The following is a 19616-nucleotide window of genomic DNA, read 5'->3' on the forward strand; positions in this document are numbered from 1 at the left end:
ATCTGGCGAGGCCGAGGCCCCGCCCAACACCGGTAAGTCTCGAGCCTCGCTAGTTGTTGGCGAGGCCGAGCCTCGCTAGTGTCGGGCGAGGCCTCAGCCTCACCAAATCTAGCAAGATCGAGCCCCGCCCGATGTTGGCGAGCTCGAGCCTCGCCAATCGTCGGCGACCTTCGAGGGAGCGGCAGAGGCAAGCCGCGGCGACGAGTGGCGGAGGCGGTGTCACGACGTAAATTTCAAGTGTGAACCACCTAGGATTTAGCTAATTAATTACTAAGCCTAAACATAGCACGGCTCTTCCAAGCTCATACCAATTCGTGACTTAAGTTCAAGTTCTTAACATGCCATTGATTTTTAATTAAGAGTCACCACTAATCTATTTTTTGATGGGTCAATTAGAAACCCAAGTAAAGTAAAGGGAGATTGACTTTACTCCTACGAACCAGAGATTGTGAATTCGAGGACTTGATTACGCTAGATTTCTCTAACGCCCTTTTGGTACATTTCTCTTTTATTTTGAAAAATGTTTGGCAAGTAGTTTGAATTGATTTTAAACTATTTCCCTAACATGTGAGGTGATCATGCGGGTTTGCAAACCACCAATTTAAAACCCAGATAAAGCAATGAATAAATAGCAAGACTTACTTCATAGCAACGAAAGCATCTGCAGTGTTAGATCAGAATTCACATCAACAGTTCTAAATATAATTTCTAATTAACACGCAATTTCCTCTCTTTTTTTCACTTATTTAATGAGAATCATGCAATACATGCTACTAATCTAACATAAAAAGATATGACATGACAATATGACCTAACTATATGACATAATAAGATATAATCTATACTAAAAATGGAATCAATCTATTCTAAGGCATTTTTGGTATTTTCCCTGAAAAAAAAAAAATGCGAAAATTATCTATCTAAATTAAAATATCATCTAATTTGTATTAGGAATGAGATTAAGCCAAATCCTAATTTAAACTAGAATGTTATCCTAACTTAGAAATCCCTAACTAAAATGCAATCTATCTAAAAAATTATCTAAACTTATAATAAATTAAAAAAAAAACTATTATCTAGAATTAAACTATATGAAATTTTACCCTAAAATGCAATGACATGCAAAGAATGCCCTAATTCTATTTTTATTTTTTTTGTGTTTTTATATTAATTTCGAAATTAAAAATTGTCAAATAATTAAACATGCAACCTAAGTTAAAAAAACTAGCAACCTAAATTGATTGATTTGATATTTTTTTTTAATTTTAATCTCTAATTCTAAATGCTACTAAACTTCGATCATGTGGATCAAGATATTTTAAATAGGGAAATTAGATAAAAAAATTTACCTAATCCGATATTGAATTCCAAAATTTGGACTCTGCGCAATCGGCTCAGGATTGCAATCGACTCTTCGACAGAGAAACGGCAACGTCACGGCAGTAGGCCTGAACCGCTACAAAATTGTCGCAGGGGACTCCACCGATGTGGCAAGATTTTTTGAAAAAAAACCAATGCCTGACAGCGGCTAGGCAAGGAGTGGGCTAGGCTCACGTCGGGGAGAGCGACCTGCAAATGCGTTTCGTCACGTCGAGGCGGCGAGCGCCGGCGTTGCGAGTTCACGAACGGTGCAGCAGCAAGCAGCCTCGGGAATCAGCAGCACTGTCGTCAGCTCGGGACGACGACACGAATCGCTACAGAGGATGGTGCTTCGCTGAAACCGAGCTTGCTAAATTTTATTGGTCAACGAGACAAGGTGGAGCGTGAGTGACCTGCAAAGAAGAAGAGAAAAATCCTTCTATATATATTTATTTTTTTGGCTCCCATGTGGCTCCCTCCCTCTTCGCTGGTGGACTTCAGGAAGATAGAGATTTGCTGCAAAAGTCAACCGGGATCTTGAAGGCTTGCGGTTGATTATCAGGAAAGGCCGCTGAGTCGGCGGGGTTGGAGATGAAGCCGGTGCTGGACGGGAATGCGCCGGGATTACTGAGTTCTTTGATGGGCTGAGAAATTGTTGCAATTGGCGCACAAGCATGAGCAGCCGCTGGGGACAGATGTGAAGCGTCGAAGTGCCGCCGGGACTGCTGAACGTTGCTCGCTGGACGTCGGCGTTACTGGGCATTCGCTGAGCAAGTTCTCGTGAATCAGCGTCGAGAAAAAACATACAATGGACAGTGATGTTGCTGGTACGGGAATTTGGGCACGGCTGTTGAAAGTGACCAGCCTTGACCATTAAAAGACGAAATCTCTGCTCTCTCTCCTGTGGTCCTCTACATTCTGGCCGTGTTTTCAATCGTGAAGCCCCCCTTTTTGTCTATCGTGAGCTTGCTTTTATAGCGTCCGACTCTGCACTTCAAAACAGGAAATATGAATATACTAAAGAAAACCGCCTGCCGACTTCCTTCTTTTGTGAGGTTTTGTTCTTTTTTTCTTTCCCTTGTATGCATTGCGGATCCATGTGTCCTCATTGAAGAATATTTTTTAAACATTTCTTCCCATCAGCTAATCCTTTCTTGCCTTTTTCTAATGTCCTTGTCCGCAAGTTTACATTCACACGATTCTCAAGAAATCCTTTTTCCCATTAGATCATCCATTGATTTTATTATTTTTAATAACTCACCAAAGATTGATCCAACATTGCCAAACTTCCTTGACTGTAATCGAATTTTTCCAGTTTCCGAATCTCACAAAAATGAGCTCGCGTTATCTCCTCGAAAATACTGAAAAATCCACCGTCAATTCTCTATAACGACTCGGGCTAATTTGCTCTCTCTGTGGGCTTAATCCAACTCATTAAATTAAAGTTCAGAACTACCAATTCAAATCCATCCATCACCAGCCCAATGTAAATGCAAATTAAAATAAATGTACCTAAAATTATATGCTATGCAATTAACTATTTTTTTTTTTAGATGACTAATCGAGTTGCCAAAATTTAGGTGTCAACAGGTAGCTCAGAGGTGAGCGGCAAAGGATGAAGGTCGAAGGGCTGTGTCGCTGGGGATTTTCATGTTTTTTTAGGTTTAAAAATGGGTTGAAAATAGGTCAGAACATGTGACCCATTTTCGACCCATATATAACTGAACTTAAAATGGGTCGAATGTGGGTCATGGCCATTACAACTTCATAACCCACATTCGACCCATTTGTAAAAAATATAGGTGCAAAATGGGTCCACCTCTATTTTTGTGCCCCAACATGATGGACTATGAGGAAACATTTAGACAAATCTACCACGTTCGATGTCTAATGTCAATCTTTTAGGTCGCTTAAACTAATTTTGAAATTTCTATCTTCCTTCTAAGATTATCTCTTAGTTGCTATAGGTGTGAGCGACCCTTTTGGTTGTGTATGTTATGCAAAGATTCTGTCTTGCATAACAAGATGCTCTCCATGTTCGGGTGTTCGTGATAATTAATAAGAATAATGACACAAATTATTCTTAAACTTCGATTTAATGTACAATGTGAATCTTGAACTTTTAATTTGTTCAATGTGATCTATGGACTTTAACCTAATGTGCAATGTGGTCCTTGAACTTTTAATTTGTTTAATGTGATCTTTGGATTTTTAATACATGTTCAACTTAATCTCAGAACTTCATGAAAATGTTCAATATTATTCTTGAACTTGAATTAATAGAAAAATAAATTAAATATTTCAATATAATTCAAGGACTAAGTTGAACATGTACCAAAAGTCCAAGGGCTACATTGAACAAATGAAAGTTCATGGACTATTTGTGTAATTTTCTCTAACTTTTTCTTGTTCACAGTAATTTACTTGTTGAGAAGACTTTCTACTTCATTATGCTTGATTTCATCTTCTTTCCGCCCGTTATAAAAATAAGCATTCCATTTCCTAGAACCGTCAAACTTCTTCATCTTCCATCACTAGATTTCCACCCTCTCTCTCTCTCTCTCTCTCTCTTTCTCTCTCGCTCACGCAGAACGCAAAACACCAATGGGCGACGTCGTGGTCCCAGAAGCGGTGCTGAGCACGGGCGAGAGGATGCCGCTGATTGGGATGGGAGCGGTGGCGAGCCCTCTGCCGCCGCTCGACGCACTGACATCCATATTCCTTGAGGCAATCGAAGTTGGGTACCGCCACTTCGACACGGCGGCATGCTACGGCTCTGAAGAGGCGCTCGGGCAGGCCGTGGCTGAGGCCCTCGAACGTGGGCTCATCAAGAGCCGGGGCGACATGTTCATTACGACCAAGCTCTGGTGCACCGACGCTCATCCGAGTCTTGTTCTTCCAGCTCTCAAGAAGTCTCTCCAGTAAATACCTGATAATTTGCCTTCTGATCTCCTCCTATTTACTTTTCTGCATGACACCATTCACAGTTCTTATAATTGCTAAGTCACCAACTAATTTTAAAGACCCTACTAGAATTTCTTCCATATAAAAGTTGACACCATGCATTAGTTTTTTTCCAATCTTTCCTCTATACCATTTTTCCGCTCTTTCCTGGGTTTTACTTATGCTGTGTTCATGTTTCCTTTCTTTTTCTTTTGGCACCTGATGGATTATTGATTTGCACAGGAGGTTAGGGTTAGAGTACGTGGACCTGTATCTAATCCACTTCCCATTAAGAGTGAAGGAAGAAACGGGGGTGTGGGACGATTTCAAAGGCAAAATGCTTCCATTCGACATTAATGGGACATGGGAGGCCATGGAGGAGTGCGCCAAGCTGGGTTTGGCCAAGTCCATTGGAGTCAGCAACTTTGGCACCAAGAAGCTCTCTCAACTCCTGTTGCACGCCACAATCCCTCCTGCTGTTAACCAAGTAAAAGAGAATTCAATTATTCAAGTTCGATCTTAAGTCGAATGAGATATCAAATCAAGATTTGCTTTTCTTTTACCTTGGGGGTTCGTCATGTTTAGGTGGAGATGAATGTGGGATGGCAACAAGAGAAGCTGAGGGCGTACTGTAGAGAGAAGGGGATCCATGTGAGTGCGTGGTCTCCACTGGGCGCGAATGGAGCTTCTTGGGGTTCATTGGCGGTCATGGAGAGTCCTGTGCTTAAGGAGATCGCCATCGCCAGAGGAAAGACGGTGGCTCAGGTAAAGTTCGGTAAGACTCTAGTTATAGAGAAGTAGGCGTGAATTCGACCCCTTTTTTTAAGTAGAAGGCACTAAAATTTGAGCACGAGATCTGTTGCGTCTAAACCAAGCCCTGAACCACTCATATCGAACCCTTGCGAGTTGATTTCCATAACTTCAAATGAAAATACTGCCTTTAAAATATTATAGTAATCAAATCCCAAAAAAATATATATCTTAACTGTTCATTTAAAACCTACCATAAATCATAACTAAACAAATTTGGATACGACTCGTGACAAGGTAACCTAAATTGGAAAAAGCCAAGAATATCGTGTCATTTGAAAAGACGCTTTTACTTTAGAAATTTCCTCCTCCAATTATATGAGTAAATAGGGGAAGAAATTGCATTTCCTTATCACATGACAAGGCAATGTGTACAATTTTCCTCCGTACACGTCCTTGTCAATTGAGTCTCGCTAAGGATTAAAAGTTCACGTGCGTGGCTAGTCAAAACCGTGAAGAGATGAAACGTTTTGTGTACAGCTTCTTCATCAGCCACACGATGCAATTCGTCTTGTGATTCTAGATAAGTGTGTCGGTGCTCTTACGTATTTTTGGACCTAACTATTTGAGTGCGATCCGAAAGCAGTCATAAATAGAGCAAATCTTGTGTTAATTAAGAGCATTGGCCGTGGTTGTTGTTCGTCGACTTTGGTTGGTTATTAAAGTACATCGATTTTGTTGGTGTGACAATTCCCTATCTAGATATATGTCCGATGCTGTCGATATGAAGCATCTCTCTCTATATTACTGCACTAAAGAATAAAAACTTTAATCATCATTTTGTTTTGACGAAGTGGCCCACCTAAATATAGAAATCTCAATCCGTGAATAATAATCAAGTAAACTCGTACATCACCTGATTCTATCTTCTGTGTCTCTAATATTATGTATATATCATAGATTGCACTAAGGTGGATATATGAGCAAGGGGCAAGCGTGATAGTCAAGAGTTTCAATAAAAAGAGAATGAAAGAGAACCTGCAAATCTTCGATTGGGGACTTAGTCGAGAGGACTTGGACAAGATCAAGCTTCATATCCCACAGAAAAGAGGATTTGCTGGCGATAGATATGTTTCCGAAGATGGGCCTTACAAGTCGTTAGATGAGTTATGGGATGGTGATCCTTGAACTTGGATCACGAGTTTATAATTTATGTACGACTATCTAGTGTAATTCTATAATGATCTCTCTTGAGAATGATGATCAACTGCTACTTTCATTCATTCCGTGTTGCAGTATGTCTGAATCGAACATTGTATTTACGCTATCATAATCTCTTCTCTTACCCTTTGTTTGCGAAAATGGTTATTATGAAGGGGAGGGAAAAATCAAATTTGGAGAATTGAAAGTACGTATGTAGGCAAGGGGAAAAAGTATCACAAAAATTTTAAACATATTGCATTTATGCCAATTTAATCATAAACCTTTTAATTATGCAAATTTGGCTCTAAACATTTTGACCCAGTGTCAATTTAGTCTGAAACTTTTTGCCTAGTGTCAATTCAGTCCTCTCGGCTAATTTTGAGTAGATGATGCCAGTCTACTTACATGGCACCACAAAGGCTAACATGAACAATTTTTTAATAATTCAATCCTCCCAACTAATTTTTTGCCAGTGGTTAGTGATGGAGCAGGCTGGCCTCCCCTAGCCATGGTGAGGCTGAGCTGCAACAAGGGCTAGCCTGCCTAGGACAAATCTAGCGAGGCCAAGCGAGGGCTAGCGCGCCATGGCCAATGGCATGTCATCAACAAAAGGAAGAAGAAATGAAAGAAAATAAAATAAAATAAAATAAAAAAATATACAAAATCAAAAATTATTAAGATATTATTAAAAATTATCCACGTCAACACCAACGATATCATATAAGTCTGCCAAGCATCTACATCGGTAATATCCGACCAAAATTAGCCAGAATAACTGAATTAACACCAAATCAAAAGATTTAGGATTAAATTAGGACCCTTAAAAGATTTATGATTAAATTAACGTCAATGTAATAAGTGTAGGACTTTTCTAACACTTTTATGTAAATGAAGCGGTTCGCAGATAAACAAATCAAGCGATGCCACCAGCAATGTCACTCGCCGGTGGTGCAATTTTCCCACTGAGACTTAAGCATAATGCTTCTTCTTTTCTTCATTTTATTTTCCTATCCACAGTACCTTTTGCTCTTTTTGTAGCCATCTGGCCAACCCGTTTGCGACCTCTAATCAGAGCGCTTCGTCTCATGCTTGAGATTATCGATGGCAATTATTATTCAATTTCGGAAAATTGAAGTTCTACTTATTTTCAAATACTTCAAAACAACTTAAAGAACTGGTTTTTCCTTTTTCAACTTCCAAATACTAGAAGGGCTCTTTCAACTTTGCTTTTTCCTTTCTTTCCTCGTTGTTTCTTATCCTCATGTTTCATTTTTTGTCGGCATGACTACACCCTCCAAATAAGACCAAACTTTTCATCGCAGAGCATCTTCCAATCTCTATGTTACCGTCTCCTCACGTACATAAAAAGACAAAATTTGGTCATTTGAAAGCCCATGAAAATAGAGATATCCTAATTCACTAATACACTCAACTCATCTCATTAACCACATGATTTATTTTTCTGTATCTCTAGATTTTATATAAATAATACATACATTGATATGTGAATAAGGGAAGTGCGATAGTGAAGGGTTTAACAAAGGGAAAATGTAAGCAAATTTCAAAATGGAGACAGAGACAGGAGGTTTCAGATAAGATCAAACTTCAAATCCCATATAAAAGAGGATATCCAGCTGACATTTCATTTCCAAGGATGGCCCTTACTGGCCACAAGATGAGCTCTAGGATGGAACTTTCATTTGTTATTTCCAGGGTGGAACTCAACCTTATGTTTTCATCGTCACAATCTCTTCTCTTATCTTAGGTTTGGGAAATAGTAAATTAAGGATGGATAGCGAAACAAAAGAAGAAGATAATTCAATATGGAGAATTGAAAGTACAAGTGAATATGTGCCGAAGGCTCAGATATACTGTACTGTAAAAGGAAAATTCTCAAGGTAACTACTATAGTCCTGTGAGGCAAGTTATCCCTTGGAGTCAGCTCATTTATTTGGTAAAAACTCCCACCAATGCGATACTTAAAGCATCTGAAAATGTTAAAAAAGAAATTGTTTCAAAACACGAAGCAATGACTTATCGAGACACAAAAAGGCTCACCGGAGAAAATCCTATACACATGAACATTGTTCATGGAACATTAGGAGTCCAAGAGTCCGCCTGTTTAGTGGTCTTGAATCTTTGACACCTTAAATTGAGCCACAATAAATGTGAGTATACTGACCCAAAAAAAAAAAGTGAGTTTGAATAGGTAAGACATCCAAGTAATTGGCATCGACTATCGAGATGATAACCGTGCAAAGCAGCCAAACGAGCTCTCCCAATTTAATTTTGCCTCAAAAGAACTCCCCCTCCTCTTCAGATTTTTGAAGATGCACTCATCGAAATTGAAAAGGAGAAATTGGCAGAAAGATTAATATGTTATTTCCAATTGCTTACGTTTCAGCTAAAATCGCAGAATCGCAGACAACCAAGGACCATTCCGTCTAGCATTAGCTCCTTGTTGCTTACATGGAAAAGCACAGAGTATGGCTTTGGCCAGACATAAAACCCTGGGTAACTTAGGGCACGTTTGGTAATGATTACGTTTAGAATTTGAGTAATTCGACTAGAAATGATTATTTTTATTTGTTCAGAAGCGATTCCCGAGTAAAAAATGAGTTTGGTAATTGTCCAAAAATTTTATTCTGGAATAGAATTGCGTTTGATATCATGCTAATTGATTTTGTCCTAAATTAATTTCTTTTGATTTTTAAATAATTTTTAAATAATTTTTTATTTTTTTCCTTTTTTCTTTTCTTTTTTCCTATTCTTCTTCTTCTTCATGTGGCCGGTCGCCGGACCGGCGACCGGCTAGCGAGGGCCGGTGACGGTCACCGCGGCGTCACCGGCCCTCGGCGAGGTCGGCCCTCGTCGGCGAGCCTCGCCGGTGGCAGTGGGCCTTACCCGGATCTGGCAAGGGCGAGCCTCGCCGATGGCTGGGCTTGCCTCCGCGAGCTGTTGGATCTCGCCTTGGCTGGCGAGCCTCCAAGCAACGGACGGTGGCGGACGGCAATCGCGGGATGACAGAAGGGAAAAATGAGAATTTCCTTTGTTTTGATTCTTTTTTTTTATTCTCGGACGAAGAAATTATATATATATATATATATATATATATATATATTATTATTATTATTCTCAATTCTCTTCCCAATCTATTCTCGGGAACAAAAATTTTACCAAACGCGATTCTCATCCCAAACTAATTCTAAAACAAAAAATCGAGAATCGAGCCTTTGTTTGGCATGTTGCCAAAGAGGCCCTTAGCTTCTACTTCTTCTTTTTCGCCAAAGGGAAATGCTTAACTAACAGTCACCGTTATTATTGCAAGTAACGGTGACACGGAAGATATAATCGATAAGAAAAAGCTATTGGTGTTATTAGGGGTGAGCATGGTTCCCGGGTAGAACAGGAACCGGAGAACCGAACCGGAGGTTCCACTCCGGTTCCGGTTCTAAGGGGCCGGTTCTGTTCCGGTTCTCTTTTCCGAAACCGGCGATTCCCGGTTCAGTTCCGGTTCCTATGGGAACCGGAACCGGCCAAGGTAAAAAAAAAAAAAAAAAAACCTAATGCCCTCCACGTCATTTCCCCCCTTTTTTTCAATCTTCCCCCCTTTCCCTTTCTTTTTCTCTCTCCATCTTTTCTCCCCTTTTTCCTCCTCGCGTCACTTCCCTATCCTCCAACTTTTTTTCTTTTCTCTCTCTCTCTCTCTCTCTCTCTCTCTCTCTCTCTCTCTCTCTCTCTCCTCTTTCCCCCTCTCTCGGCCGAAACCCCCCCTTCTTCTTCTTCTTCTTCTTCCTTCCTCTCACCATTCTTGCTTCACCCACCACCACACCGCCGCCCACACCCTACTCACCACCATCTCTTGGCCACCGAACCCCCACCACCCATTGCTCGTCCGACGAGCCGTCTCGCCGTCCGCGCTGCCGTGAGGCACCGCCGCTGTCCCCAAGCCACCGTCACCACCTCTTGCCGCCACTCGCTCGGCCGTCCGGGCCGTCGTTGCTCGAACCGTCACCACCTCCGCTTTGAACCGAGCTCTTCCCCCTTGGCCGTGGGTTGAGCCGCGACCGCCGCCTGCTCGCCTTCGCCATGCCCCAAATTACTCTCACAACACTCGGTCTCACTGTCTCACGACACTCGCCCTCTGTTCTCTCTTCGCCCTCGCTCGCGCCACCAAGTAGCATCCCCGCCGCGCCTCGCCTCGCAGCCCGCAACGCTCTGCTCCGCCCGTTGCTGCCTTCGACGTGCCCCCGCAGCCCGCATCGCCGCTGCTCTCCTTCGACGTGCCCGAAGCCCGCGACGCCGCTGCTCTCCCTTAGCCGTGCCCCAAAGCCCCCGCCGCCGCCCACGATGCCGAAGCCCACGATGCCGCAACTGCCTTCGTCGTGCCCGGCTCGCGACCCGCAGCACCCTCGCTTAGCTCCAAGCTTTCCCCAAGCGACGCGCTTTGTAGCTCTCCGCTTGCCCTCGCCCTCGACCACCGCCGCTCGCCCTCGACCACCGCCACTCGCCCTCGCCACCGCTGACCTCTACGCTTACCTCTTCTTGTGAGTGTTCTCTCTCTGTCATTTTGAAACTCATATTTGTTTGTTCTTTGTTGCTCATAAGTTGTGTGGAAGATGTTTGGGGTAGAACGCATGTTATAATTTGTAATAGTTTGCTAGCCAGAACAACTCTAACAGTTCATTGTAAATCCAAAGACAACGATCTCGGGATCCATTATATAACGAGCAGTTAGGAATTCAAATTCAGACCCAGTTTGTTAGGGAAAACTTTATTTTTTTGTAGTTTTGCATGGCCGAATAATTTTCAGCAGTTTGGTATATATGAATGTGTCGATTTGTTAAGTACCATTTATAGCTCCTAAGTGGCTCGAGTATGGGAAACTCCTGTCTGTGACATTTAAGCCAACAATGGTGGTGAATGAGGAATTCGTCTTATAGTGTCGACTTTTTAATTGCATTCGTTATCGCTTATGATCGGAGGGGAAGAGGCTAATGGGTGCACCTGGCATATTGCTGATCCAATCATGGCTGGTGAAGTGAAGAAAAACAATTTGGGCATTGGTGCTCATAATTCTGGAGAGGTGGCGCCAAAAGATGATATATACGAGCAATTATGGTCACTGTTGAGCACATTTCATCCATCATGTGCTCGAACTACTGGATTGTTCGTGAGTGTAAAAACAGTTTGTTTATTATTGCTTCTAAAATGCTGTTTGCTGTTTGTGTTATATTCTCTTTGATGAATGAGAAGTTTGTGTATTATTGCTGCATTCATTTCCATTTTTTTTAACTATAAAAAAAAATAAAAAAAAAAAAAAAACTTATTGGAACTGGAACCGACAGGAACTATGACAGAGTAGGTTCCAAGTTCTTGAGTTCGACGGGTAGGTTCAGGGTTCCAAAAATGATAAACTGCACCGAGTAGGTTCCGGGTTCCAAGCGGAACTTGTAAGGAGTTGGGAACCGCTCACCCCTAGGTGTTATGCTAGTATTATGATAAAAAAATTTCTTCCCTCCATAACAGCTGGTGTTATGCCAGCATTAACCGGTGGCTCACGTACTACTATTACTTCCAACAGTAACAATGATTGTTATGCTATCATCAACCTTTGCCAAAACTCAAGTATTCAATTTTGATTTCTTACCCGTATATTAAAAAAGAGGAAATCAATAAATAATGAATTTGGTCGAAAACATATGGAACAATTGTCAAGCAACTATATAAGTATAGGTTATGTATGAGTTAGAACCACCTAATTTCCTTGCAGTCCTGCATTTAGATACCCACATCAGAGAGACTTCACTTTATTTTGGAGGTTGTCTCTTTTAGGGGTGAGCACAGGCGGAGAGGGCTCAGCTTCGTGGTACTTTTGGTCTGGCCGGGCCGAATTAAATCCGGACAATTCGGGTCTAGGCCTGAATTTTGTTTTTTTTTTTTAATAATGAAGAAGATTAATTATATCTATAAACTAAATATCTAGTCATATGTAAGTAACGCATAGCTACTTTCAAATCTACAAATCGAATTCAATGTAATTCAATTATGCTCCCATCAATGTTTCGAGTAGAGATATGGAACCAATAACTAAATCTCATTCAAAGCCCGATGCGTCAAGACCAAATGCTGAGGCCATTTTCGGCCTTAAAAATCACTTTTTTAACGTGTTTTCAACTGCTTTTCATAATTGAACCCTTTCGCCACATCTTCTTTCATTCATTTAGTTTGTAATTATTTAAATGAAATTGTTAATGACTTTATTACTGTTTGTAGAGAATAAATAATTTTTCATAACTTTCCATTTTATAAACATATGTATCTTTTACTTTACCAAAAAAAAAACATATGTATCTTTTAAATGAGCATCTCACACACTAAGGCATGGACTAGCCCATATATATATAACACAGGCCTGAAATCCCAGCCGGAACCAAATTGGACTGAAAAATCGGTCCGGGCTTCCAGACTCCGGGTCCTTTTTTGCCACCCCTTTTCCAAATGTATTGTCCTGTTCTAAAGGGAAGAAGACGCTCCTAGAGCGGTCTCAAATCTGAAATTCGAAAATGCCACACCGGAACGAGGTCTACAGTTGCTGCACAAAGCTGCCCAAGTTGCTTCTCAGCTACAGAGAGAATGTGGAGGCGCGCATCTCTGTCCTCTTAATCATTGAAAGGATATGAAAACCTCGTTCCTACAAGACAAGACTGCAAAAATGCACTCCCCCACACTGAGGAATAACTCGGTGGTTCCGACGAATTCTACTCTTCAGTATCCTTTAAAGCGTGCTATCATGCTTCCACAGTAAAAATCTTCAGTCAGAAATACACCGTTGGTGAACTCAGAACAAATTTTTTCGTCGATCTCGAGTTCTTCACTTAGCAACAGATCAATCCTGATATGGAGGCATAGCATGATTCGATCAGGAAGCTGCTGATTTGTACGCTCCCTGTTCAAGTCCATAACCACAATGGAGATCCGCCTAAGAGCACCATGGTGGCTACAAGGTCCTCAAGACACACACTTTGACAGGAAAAATCTGGTCCCAACATTCTCAGCAGCTAGAAGATGGAAATCCCTGACAAGACCGCACAACTGACATAAAAACATCAGGGGAAAAAAAGAACCAGAGAAGAAACTTTTTCAAGCGCTCTTACTGAAATACATATAACCATCAAGCTGAACTATCCAAAGGCAGAAACCATATGTACAGTTCGCCAAATTCCCCCAAATGGCAACCTATTCTTCCATCATACAAACCAGGACATTCAATTCTCGCCAAGGCAGCAGACACTTTCTTGGTAGAACAAAGTGAGCAACATTCTGGGGAGAATTTGTCATGGACACCAACAATCGAGCTAAGCCAGTTCTGCTAGCAAATACCATGCTTGGGCCCATGAACCAGCGTTGAATGTCTGACACAACTATCCTGAAATGCTCTCAATGCCTCAGTCAGCATCAGCAGGTACTCTATACGTTCGCATTATACGGATCTGCAGGGATGCAAAATTAAGTGAATCTGGGGTAGCCATTAAAGTAACTTTAGTCCAGATGCAACTCAGAATTCATAATTACTGGAGAAATGAGCTCCACTGATGCATAACGCCAACTTAATTAAGTTAGTGCACTAAAACTTCTGCATTATCATTCAATAAAGAGGGAAAGCAAACAATTTATTTCCACTTGGCCAACATGAAAATGCAACTAGAGCTTAACAAACAGGTTTTTCGCACAGGATAAGTATCCTGATCTCCACAGCAAGTACACAAGTAATTCATACAGAAAACAAGAATTCCATGAAGGCCTTGACATAACAATTATAGGGTCACCTTAAAGAACTCTAAATAAAAAGCCTGCAGAACAAAGCAAATCTCAAGCCCTGTTCATCAGTACCTTTCTCAAACAATATGCCCATCATTCTTAGTGCCACAGCCATCATCAGTACCACACAGTAACCCATTGGAAAAGGAGGAACATATTCTCCATTTATTTATATCTAAGTTTCTTTCAACCTTGTCAATTCTATATTTTCAGCAGATAGATGCATCCAATAGGCACCCCTAAAAGTGCTACTTTGCTCCAATTTTGGTAATAAATATCATTTATAAAAACTTTAAGAACAACAGACCAATCTCCACAATCTCTAACTGCATTGAAATTTTCTTGCTAAACTTATCAGCATCTAGCAAGAACAGTATTAACAAGGACTTAAGTATTTATCTTCTATTACCTGTGCAAAGGCAAAAATTGCTTGCAAAATTCTAGCATAATCAGTCCCGAGCATTTGAATGACCATATCAGCAAGAAAAGTTCCCCACAGCCTGCATAAATCACAAGTAAAAACGGAGTTGCAATAAATACCAGAATGCTCAAAGTCAAAAAATATTTTCAGAGGCTTGTTGCAGCTCCTTCAATCAATGCAAACATCAGCCATATCTCAATTGAGGATGATTTCCTAACTATGTTGACTTGCCAATAGTATGAGTATTTTAAGCAAATAACCTGCACCACAATTTTGTTGTCTTCTCAATAGTAAGGAACCTTTAAATTGTTGTTTATGAGTAGACAAAAATTTTATCTAAGCTCAAAAAGTTCATGCCCGAGTTCCCTGGATGCTAAAACTGCTCTTAAACAGCACACCACCAGCTTCTTAATTAAGAAATTCATAGATATCTGTGCAAGATACATTTCTGAGAGCTCATTTATTGCTCAACAGTGATGCATTTTTCTCATATTTTTACCTACATTTGCCAGTGACATTGTTATGTAAATGTTCCTGATGAAAATGCCCTAAGCCACATATAATATATTGATTTACCATTATGCACTGGAACATCAGTTGCTAGCAGATTATATATGCATACTTAGAAACTGACTGACTGATTATATGGATGACATCTATGATCAAACCACCAATTCCACCATTCAATATGCAAATAGAAAATATTAATACTCACTTAAAAGGATGTAAGAAATAATTGATTAATCAAACCGCTCATAAATTTAAAGTGCTGTCTAAAGAAGGGGAATACATTGGACCAAGCAAAGACATCGTGCTCCTCAAACCCAGATATCTTAATGCAGCGCCAGCAAAACCCTGTAGAACCAGCGCAATCAACAAGATGAATAGAATCGAAAAAAAAATGATAATAATTAAAAGCAGAAGCCTCATGACGAATTTAGATTACTGACAGGTCACTTTTAGTCCTCTTTTAGCATTACCATACTCAGATAATATTTAACCATGTCGACCTTAAGAACATATCGAGCAACTCAAGTACAAAGGTTGCTTGGCAGAAAACCTTTTCCTCTATTAATCCTTTATTTTTAGAGTTCATTGAATGTTAAAGAGATAAAGGTATGGAGCCTTCAGAGCAAGATCAGCATTTTTGTATAGCCGCAGGTCAGTATGGGTAGGATGTCAAGACAGGAATAACTTAGTATTTAAGTTGTTTTTTTTTTTTTTTTTTTTGGTAAAAATAGTATTTAAGTTGTTGATAAATTAAGATCTCTGAAAAAAAAAGGTTGAATCGTACATCTTCAATTTAATATTGTGCAGCAAAGTCAGTGTAGCGTCTGTTTGGAAACAAGGCAGCAGGCTCATAATCTATTGGTTTATGGAGTGTCCCTAGCAATAAGAAAAGTGGTTCTGGTTCTTGATTAAAAATAGCCTGGTTAAGCAGCTGTAGTTAGGGTACATAATGGCCAACAAAAGCAAGCTCTCTTTTGGACCACAATGTGAACTCTATCAAGTAATGCCTCCTTGGTAAAGCTACTGTTTACATACATACTATCATAAGGGGAAGAAACCAACTCTTCCCAAATATTCAATACAGTACTACAAGCACCAATAATACACTAAACATAAATTGTCTTTTACCAGCTGAAAGGAAAATGTCTTTCACCATATGCCTTGCTAGTAATTTCAATAACCAATCACACAAAAACATAATGATGAGATTGCATTTGATAAATTATCAATGGAGTAAATGATCATGCTTTGTTGCACTACAATGACTCTTCAGTGTTTCTGCAAATTCAAATGTCATCACCTTCTTTGCGACAAGCAAGGCTGCACGAGATTCAAGATTTATAGCAGCCAACTGTCCGCCCTGTATCCCAACAACCATCAATAAATAAATCAGATTTCCCATCTCCATGTAATCATTTGTTCAAGCAGCACACCGTCAGCCCAAACAACATATAAAATTTTCATTAACTGCAGAGCAAAACCATAATTTGCTAGGTCATTTATGAGCCAGTACTGAGGCTTCAACAAAATCATTTAATTATGAAGGAGACCCCTGCATACTCGCTGCATGCTTAGTCTTCTCATTTACATTTTCTGATCCACAATTGCTTATCCCATTGAAAGAAGGATAACCCTTCTTAAGCACTTTCACTTGTTTCACATATTCTCCACAAGCATTAGATCATCCATTAACCAGATGAACAGGATGTGTAGTCTATTTCCATCTCATGAGGACTTGATTAAGTTACTGACAATATAAAACACATCAAGCACTTACTTTCTTGATAATTTCCTTTCGTATCTGATAGTTGGCAGCTTCTGAGAGGACTTTTCCAGATAATCTTCTTGCGATCTACCTTAAAGAGGAAATGAGGTTAAAAACATATTAAAGTGAAGTAAAGGTTCTCACATGAATGGTGCTCTTACCATCTGATAAATCTTTGCCAAAGTAATCAAACTTCCCCCCTAAAATATTGAGAGAGAGAAAAAAAATTGAATTGGTACAACTATGGAAGGACTTGAAGGATATGATTAAAGATCATGAAAAAAATGTAGGCATAAAATGGGCAAAGAAAAGAGTACCTTAAAAATCAGTGAACGGAGTTCTCTTGCCCCAAATTTTGAAGCCGCAAAAGCTTGGACCTTTTGTTCATCAAATCCAAGTTCTAGGCTATCTTGCACATCAGAAGATCCACATTCTTCACTACATTAAAATGACCTTACTCTCATTAGAAGATGTCATCAACCAGGAGATGTCAAACACAATGCAGAAAACCACACAAAATACGTGGAAGAGAGAAAAATATTGCATCTCCAGTACTTTAATGACACAATACTCCCAAACTTTCCTGCCCCAGTCCTAATAGAGAGAAGAGAGATGAGTCATCAAGGTTTCCTGTATTATGAGCTTGCAGTCTTAATCTAAACCCAGTACTGCTCCTGGATTACTTTTAGTGCTGGAAAGAATTAGTTGTCTTTCATAAGTCAGTGGGAGCAGTTTCGATCTCTGAAGGCACAAAGCACAAAAACCACCTATCAGCTAACTACATTGTTCTTCAATAAAACAATATCAGTGCTGAGACATCCCTTTTTTTGTTGCAGTATTTAAAACTGGAGCTACTCAGATAAACAGTTGCAACACAGGAGAATATCTTACAAACCATGTAACAAACATACCATTAATGTCCCTTACCTCATAAATGATTTACCTACCAAAAGGAGAACAATCTTCTTAATATACTATTTTGCAAGAAACTTATACCATACATTAGATAGATAGAAAGAGTACATCAAGTAATCTTGCAACAGATGTAGAAAGATTTCAGCTTCTAGGTCCTCAGTTGAAAGTTTAGTTGAGCAAGGAATGTTCAACTCTTTCCTCACAGAAAGCAAGACACTCCTGTATGAAGGCCTCCAACCTCTGGGAAGGGCATAAAAGATAATCAAGGATCAGCCACAATGTTAAACCAATTTCTTTCTTCAGATTGTTCTCATAAGAAAATGAATGAAAACTTCAAGAAAATGATTGACTGGAGACTTGAAGCTTCCCCCAACCTGCCATTAGGGCACCAGATAAGCTAAACTTAACTTTTAATTTAAAATGTTAAAATAAAAATCCAAGTTTTGCATAATACAATCTCTCTTGATGCATGAAATTACTTCATTTTACTCATTTTCAATGTCTTCAATATATAGTTTATCATACAAAGTACCCAAGGGCACTGATAACCAACAGTGAGGCAGTTCTTCAATTACACTCTCCTATCTAGCAGTATAAATTTCCTGTCTAAATATTGGGAATAAAATTAAATGTGACACCATAGATTACCTTAACACAGAACGAGCATCAGCTGCAAGATACATGAACCGCGACTCGAGAGCCGCCAGAAAATCCTCCCTCTCTTCAAGATCCTCTCCGATCATCGCATAGTCCACATCTGTTTTATTCGTTATTGATTTCAACAGTGGACTGAAGTAGCTGAAAACCAATCAACGCACGCATCAAACATCTCGTAGAGAGAAAAGACAGAACATCTATCCCTGCAGCTACTTCCATGCACTTGTGCTTGCTCCCATAATAAAACCACAAAGTTTTATCCCGCCAGAACGACACATAAAGCAACACGCGACTTCAAAAGCTCTCTCCCTTAATTCTTTTTCCAGGGAATGAAACAATGCCTCGTTCGCGCAGGACTACGATTACATCCCCCTTCCCGCCCGCCCTAAACCTCATCTTTTTCAAGTAAATGTCCGGAAAACCAAGGCGGAGTTACCTCGGGCCAAAAAGGATTCTCTCAAGCTCGTAAAGCTCGGAGTCCGTGGCCAGTTCAAGCACCGATCGCAGCTCCGGATCGTACCCTCCTGCAGCCAACAAACCATTCAAATCCTAAATTTCACCGTCGAAACCAGAGAATTCAAAACGCGAACTTGAAAATGGAACGGAACCCGCACTTTGCCCTTGCCCGTCGCTCGAAATGGCCACGCGAGCGGCGCGCGAAACCCCTAGGCCGCCACCGACCCTGCGAGCGGGCAGCACCGAAACCTGCCAAAATCCCCGGTCAGTTCGACTCAGCTCGCGGCCCGCATTCCGGAGATTACGGGGTGGAAGCGAGAAGGCTTACCGAGAGTGCGGGCTTCGTGGTCGTGGCCGGGACCGTGGAAGGAAGCGGACGGCAGGAAAGAGAGCGGAAGCGGAGGCGGCGGCGGCGGAAGCGGCGGCGGCCATGGATGATGCCAAGTCGAGCTCGAGTTCGAGCGCTTCGACCGCTCGGATCTTGAGCCACTCGTAGCGCCGGCGACCGAAGCTTGTGACCAGGAACGATGGCGTCTTGTGGATGACGTCAGCAGTGGCCAGAGTCTGGAAGGAGGGGAATGGGTCCCACAGAGAGGTTTGAGCGTTCCGCGCCACGTGGCACGCGAGGTGAAAGATGATGATGATAGGGTGCGCCCAAAGCCCAAAATCAAAGGTCATTATGGAAATTTCACATTCTACAATGTCGTGCATCGCAGTAACATTCGCAGAATCGTGTCCCTTTGCAAGATGTTCTCGAGTTTTTTTTTACTTCCACTTCTTCAAAACCAACCTAAGTTAAGGACATTATTTCATGAT

The 19616-nt window shown here is 40.8% G+C and overlaps 2 protein-coding genes across 2 annotated transcripts; one reads left to right on the forward strand and one right to left on the reverse strand.

Moving 5' to 3' along the window:
• Window positions 1-3895: 3895 nt before the first annotated feature.
• Window positions 3896-6380, forward strand: LOC104456391 (methylecgonone reductase). The gene is made up of 4 exons (XM_010071167.3): window positions 3896-4280; window positions 4546-4789; window positions 4888-5067; window positions 6013-6380. Exons 1-4 carry the CDS (start codon window positions 3964-3966, stop codon window positions 6238-6240), a joined length of 969 nt encoding a protein of 322 aa, XP_010069469.2. The 5' UTR covers window positions 3896-3963; the 3' UTR covers window positions 6241-6380.
• Window positions 6381-13252: 6872 nt separating this feature from the next.
• On the reverse strand, window positions 13253-19344 carry LOC104456392. Its single transcript, XM_010071168.3, has 12 exons — window positions 19129-19344; window positions 18959-19049; window positions 18781-18868; window positions 18336-18485; window positions 17796-17927; window positions 17090-17210; window positions 16934-16972; window positions 16785-16859; window positions 16308-16367; window positions 15288-15352; window positions 14486-14576; window positions 13253-13748 (listed from the first exon to the last, which is right to left on the reverse strand). The coding sequence occupies exons 4-12, from the start codon at window positions 18428-18430 to the stop codon at window positions 13704-13706; spliced, it is 723 nt and encodes a 240-aa protein (XP_010069470.2). The 5' UTR covers window positions 18431-18485; window positions 18781-18868; window positions 18959-19049; window positions 19129-19344; the 3' UTR covers window positions 13253-13703.
• Window positions 19345-19616: the final 272 nt, after the last annotated feature.

The sequence above is a fragment of the Eucalyptus grandis genome, chromosome 8 (assembly GCF_016545825.1).
Source record: "Eucalyptus grandis isolate ANBG69807.140 chromosome 8, ASM1654582v1, whole genome shotgun sequence".
NCBI classification, from domain to species: domain Eukaryota; kingdom Viridiplantae; phylum Streptophyta; class Magnoliopsida; order Myrtales; family Myrtaceae; genus Eucalyptus; species Eucalyptus grandis.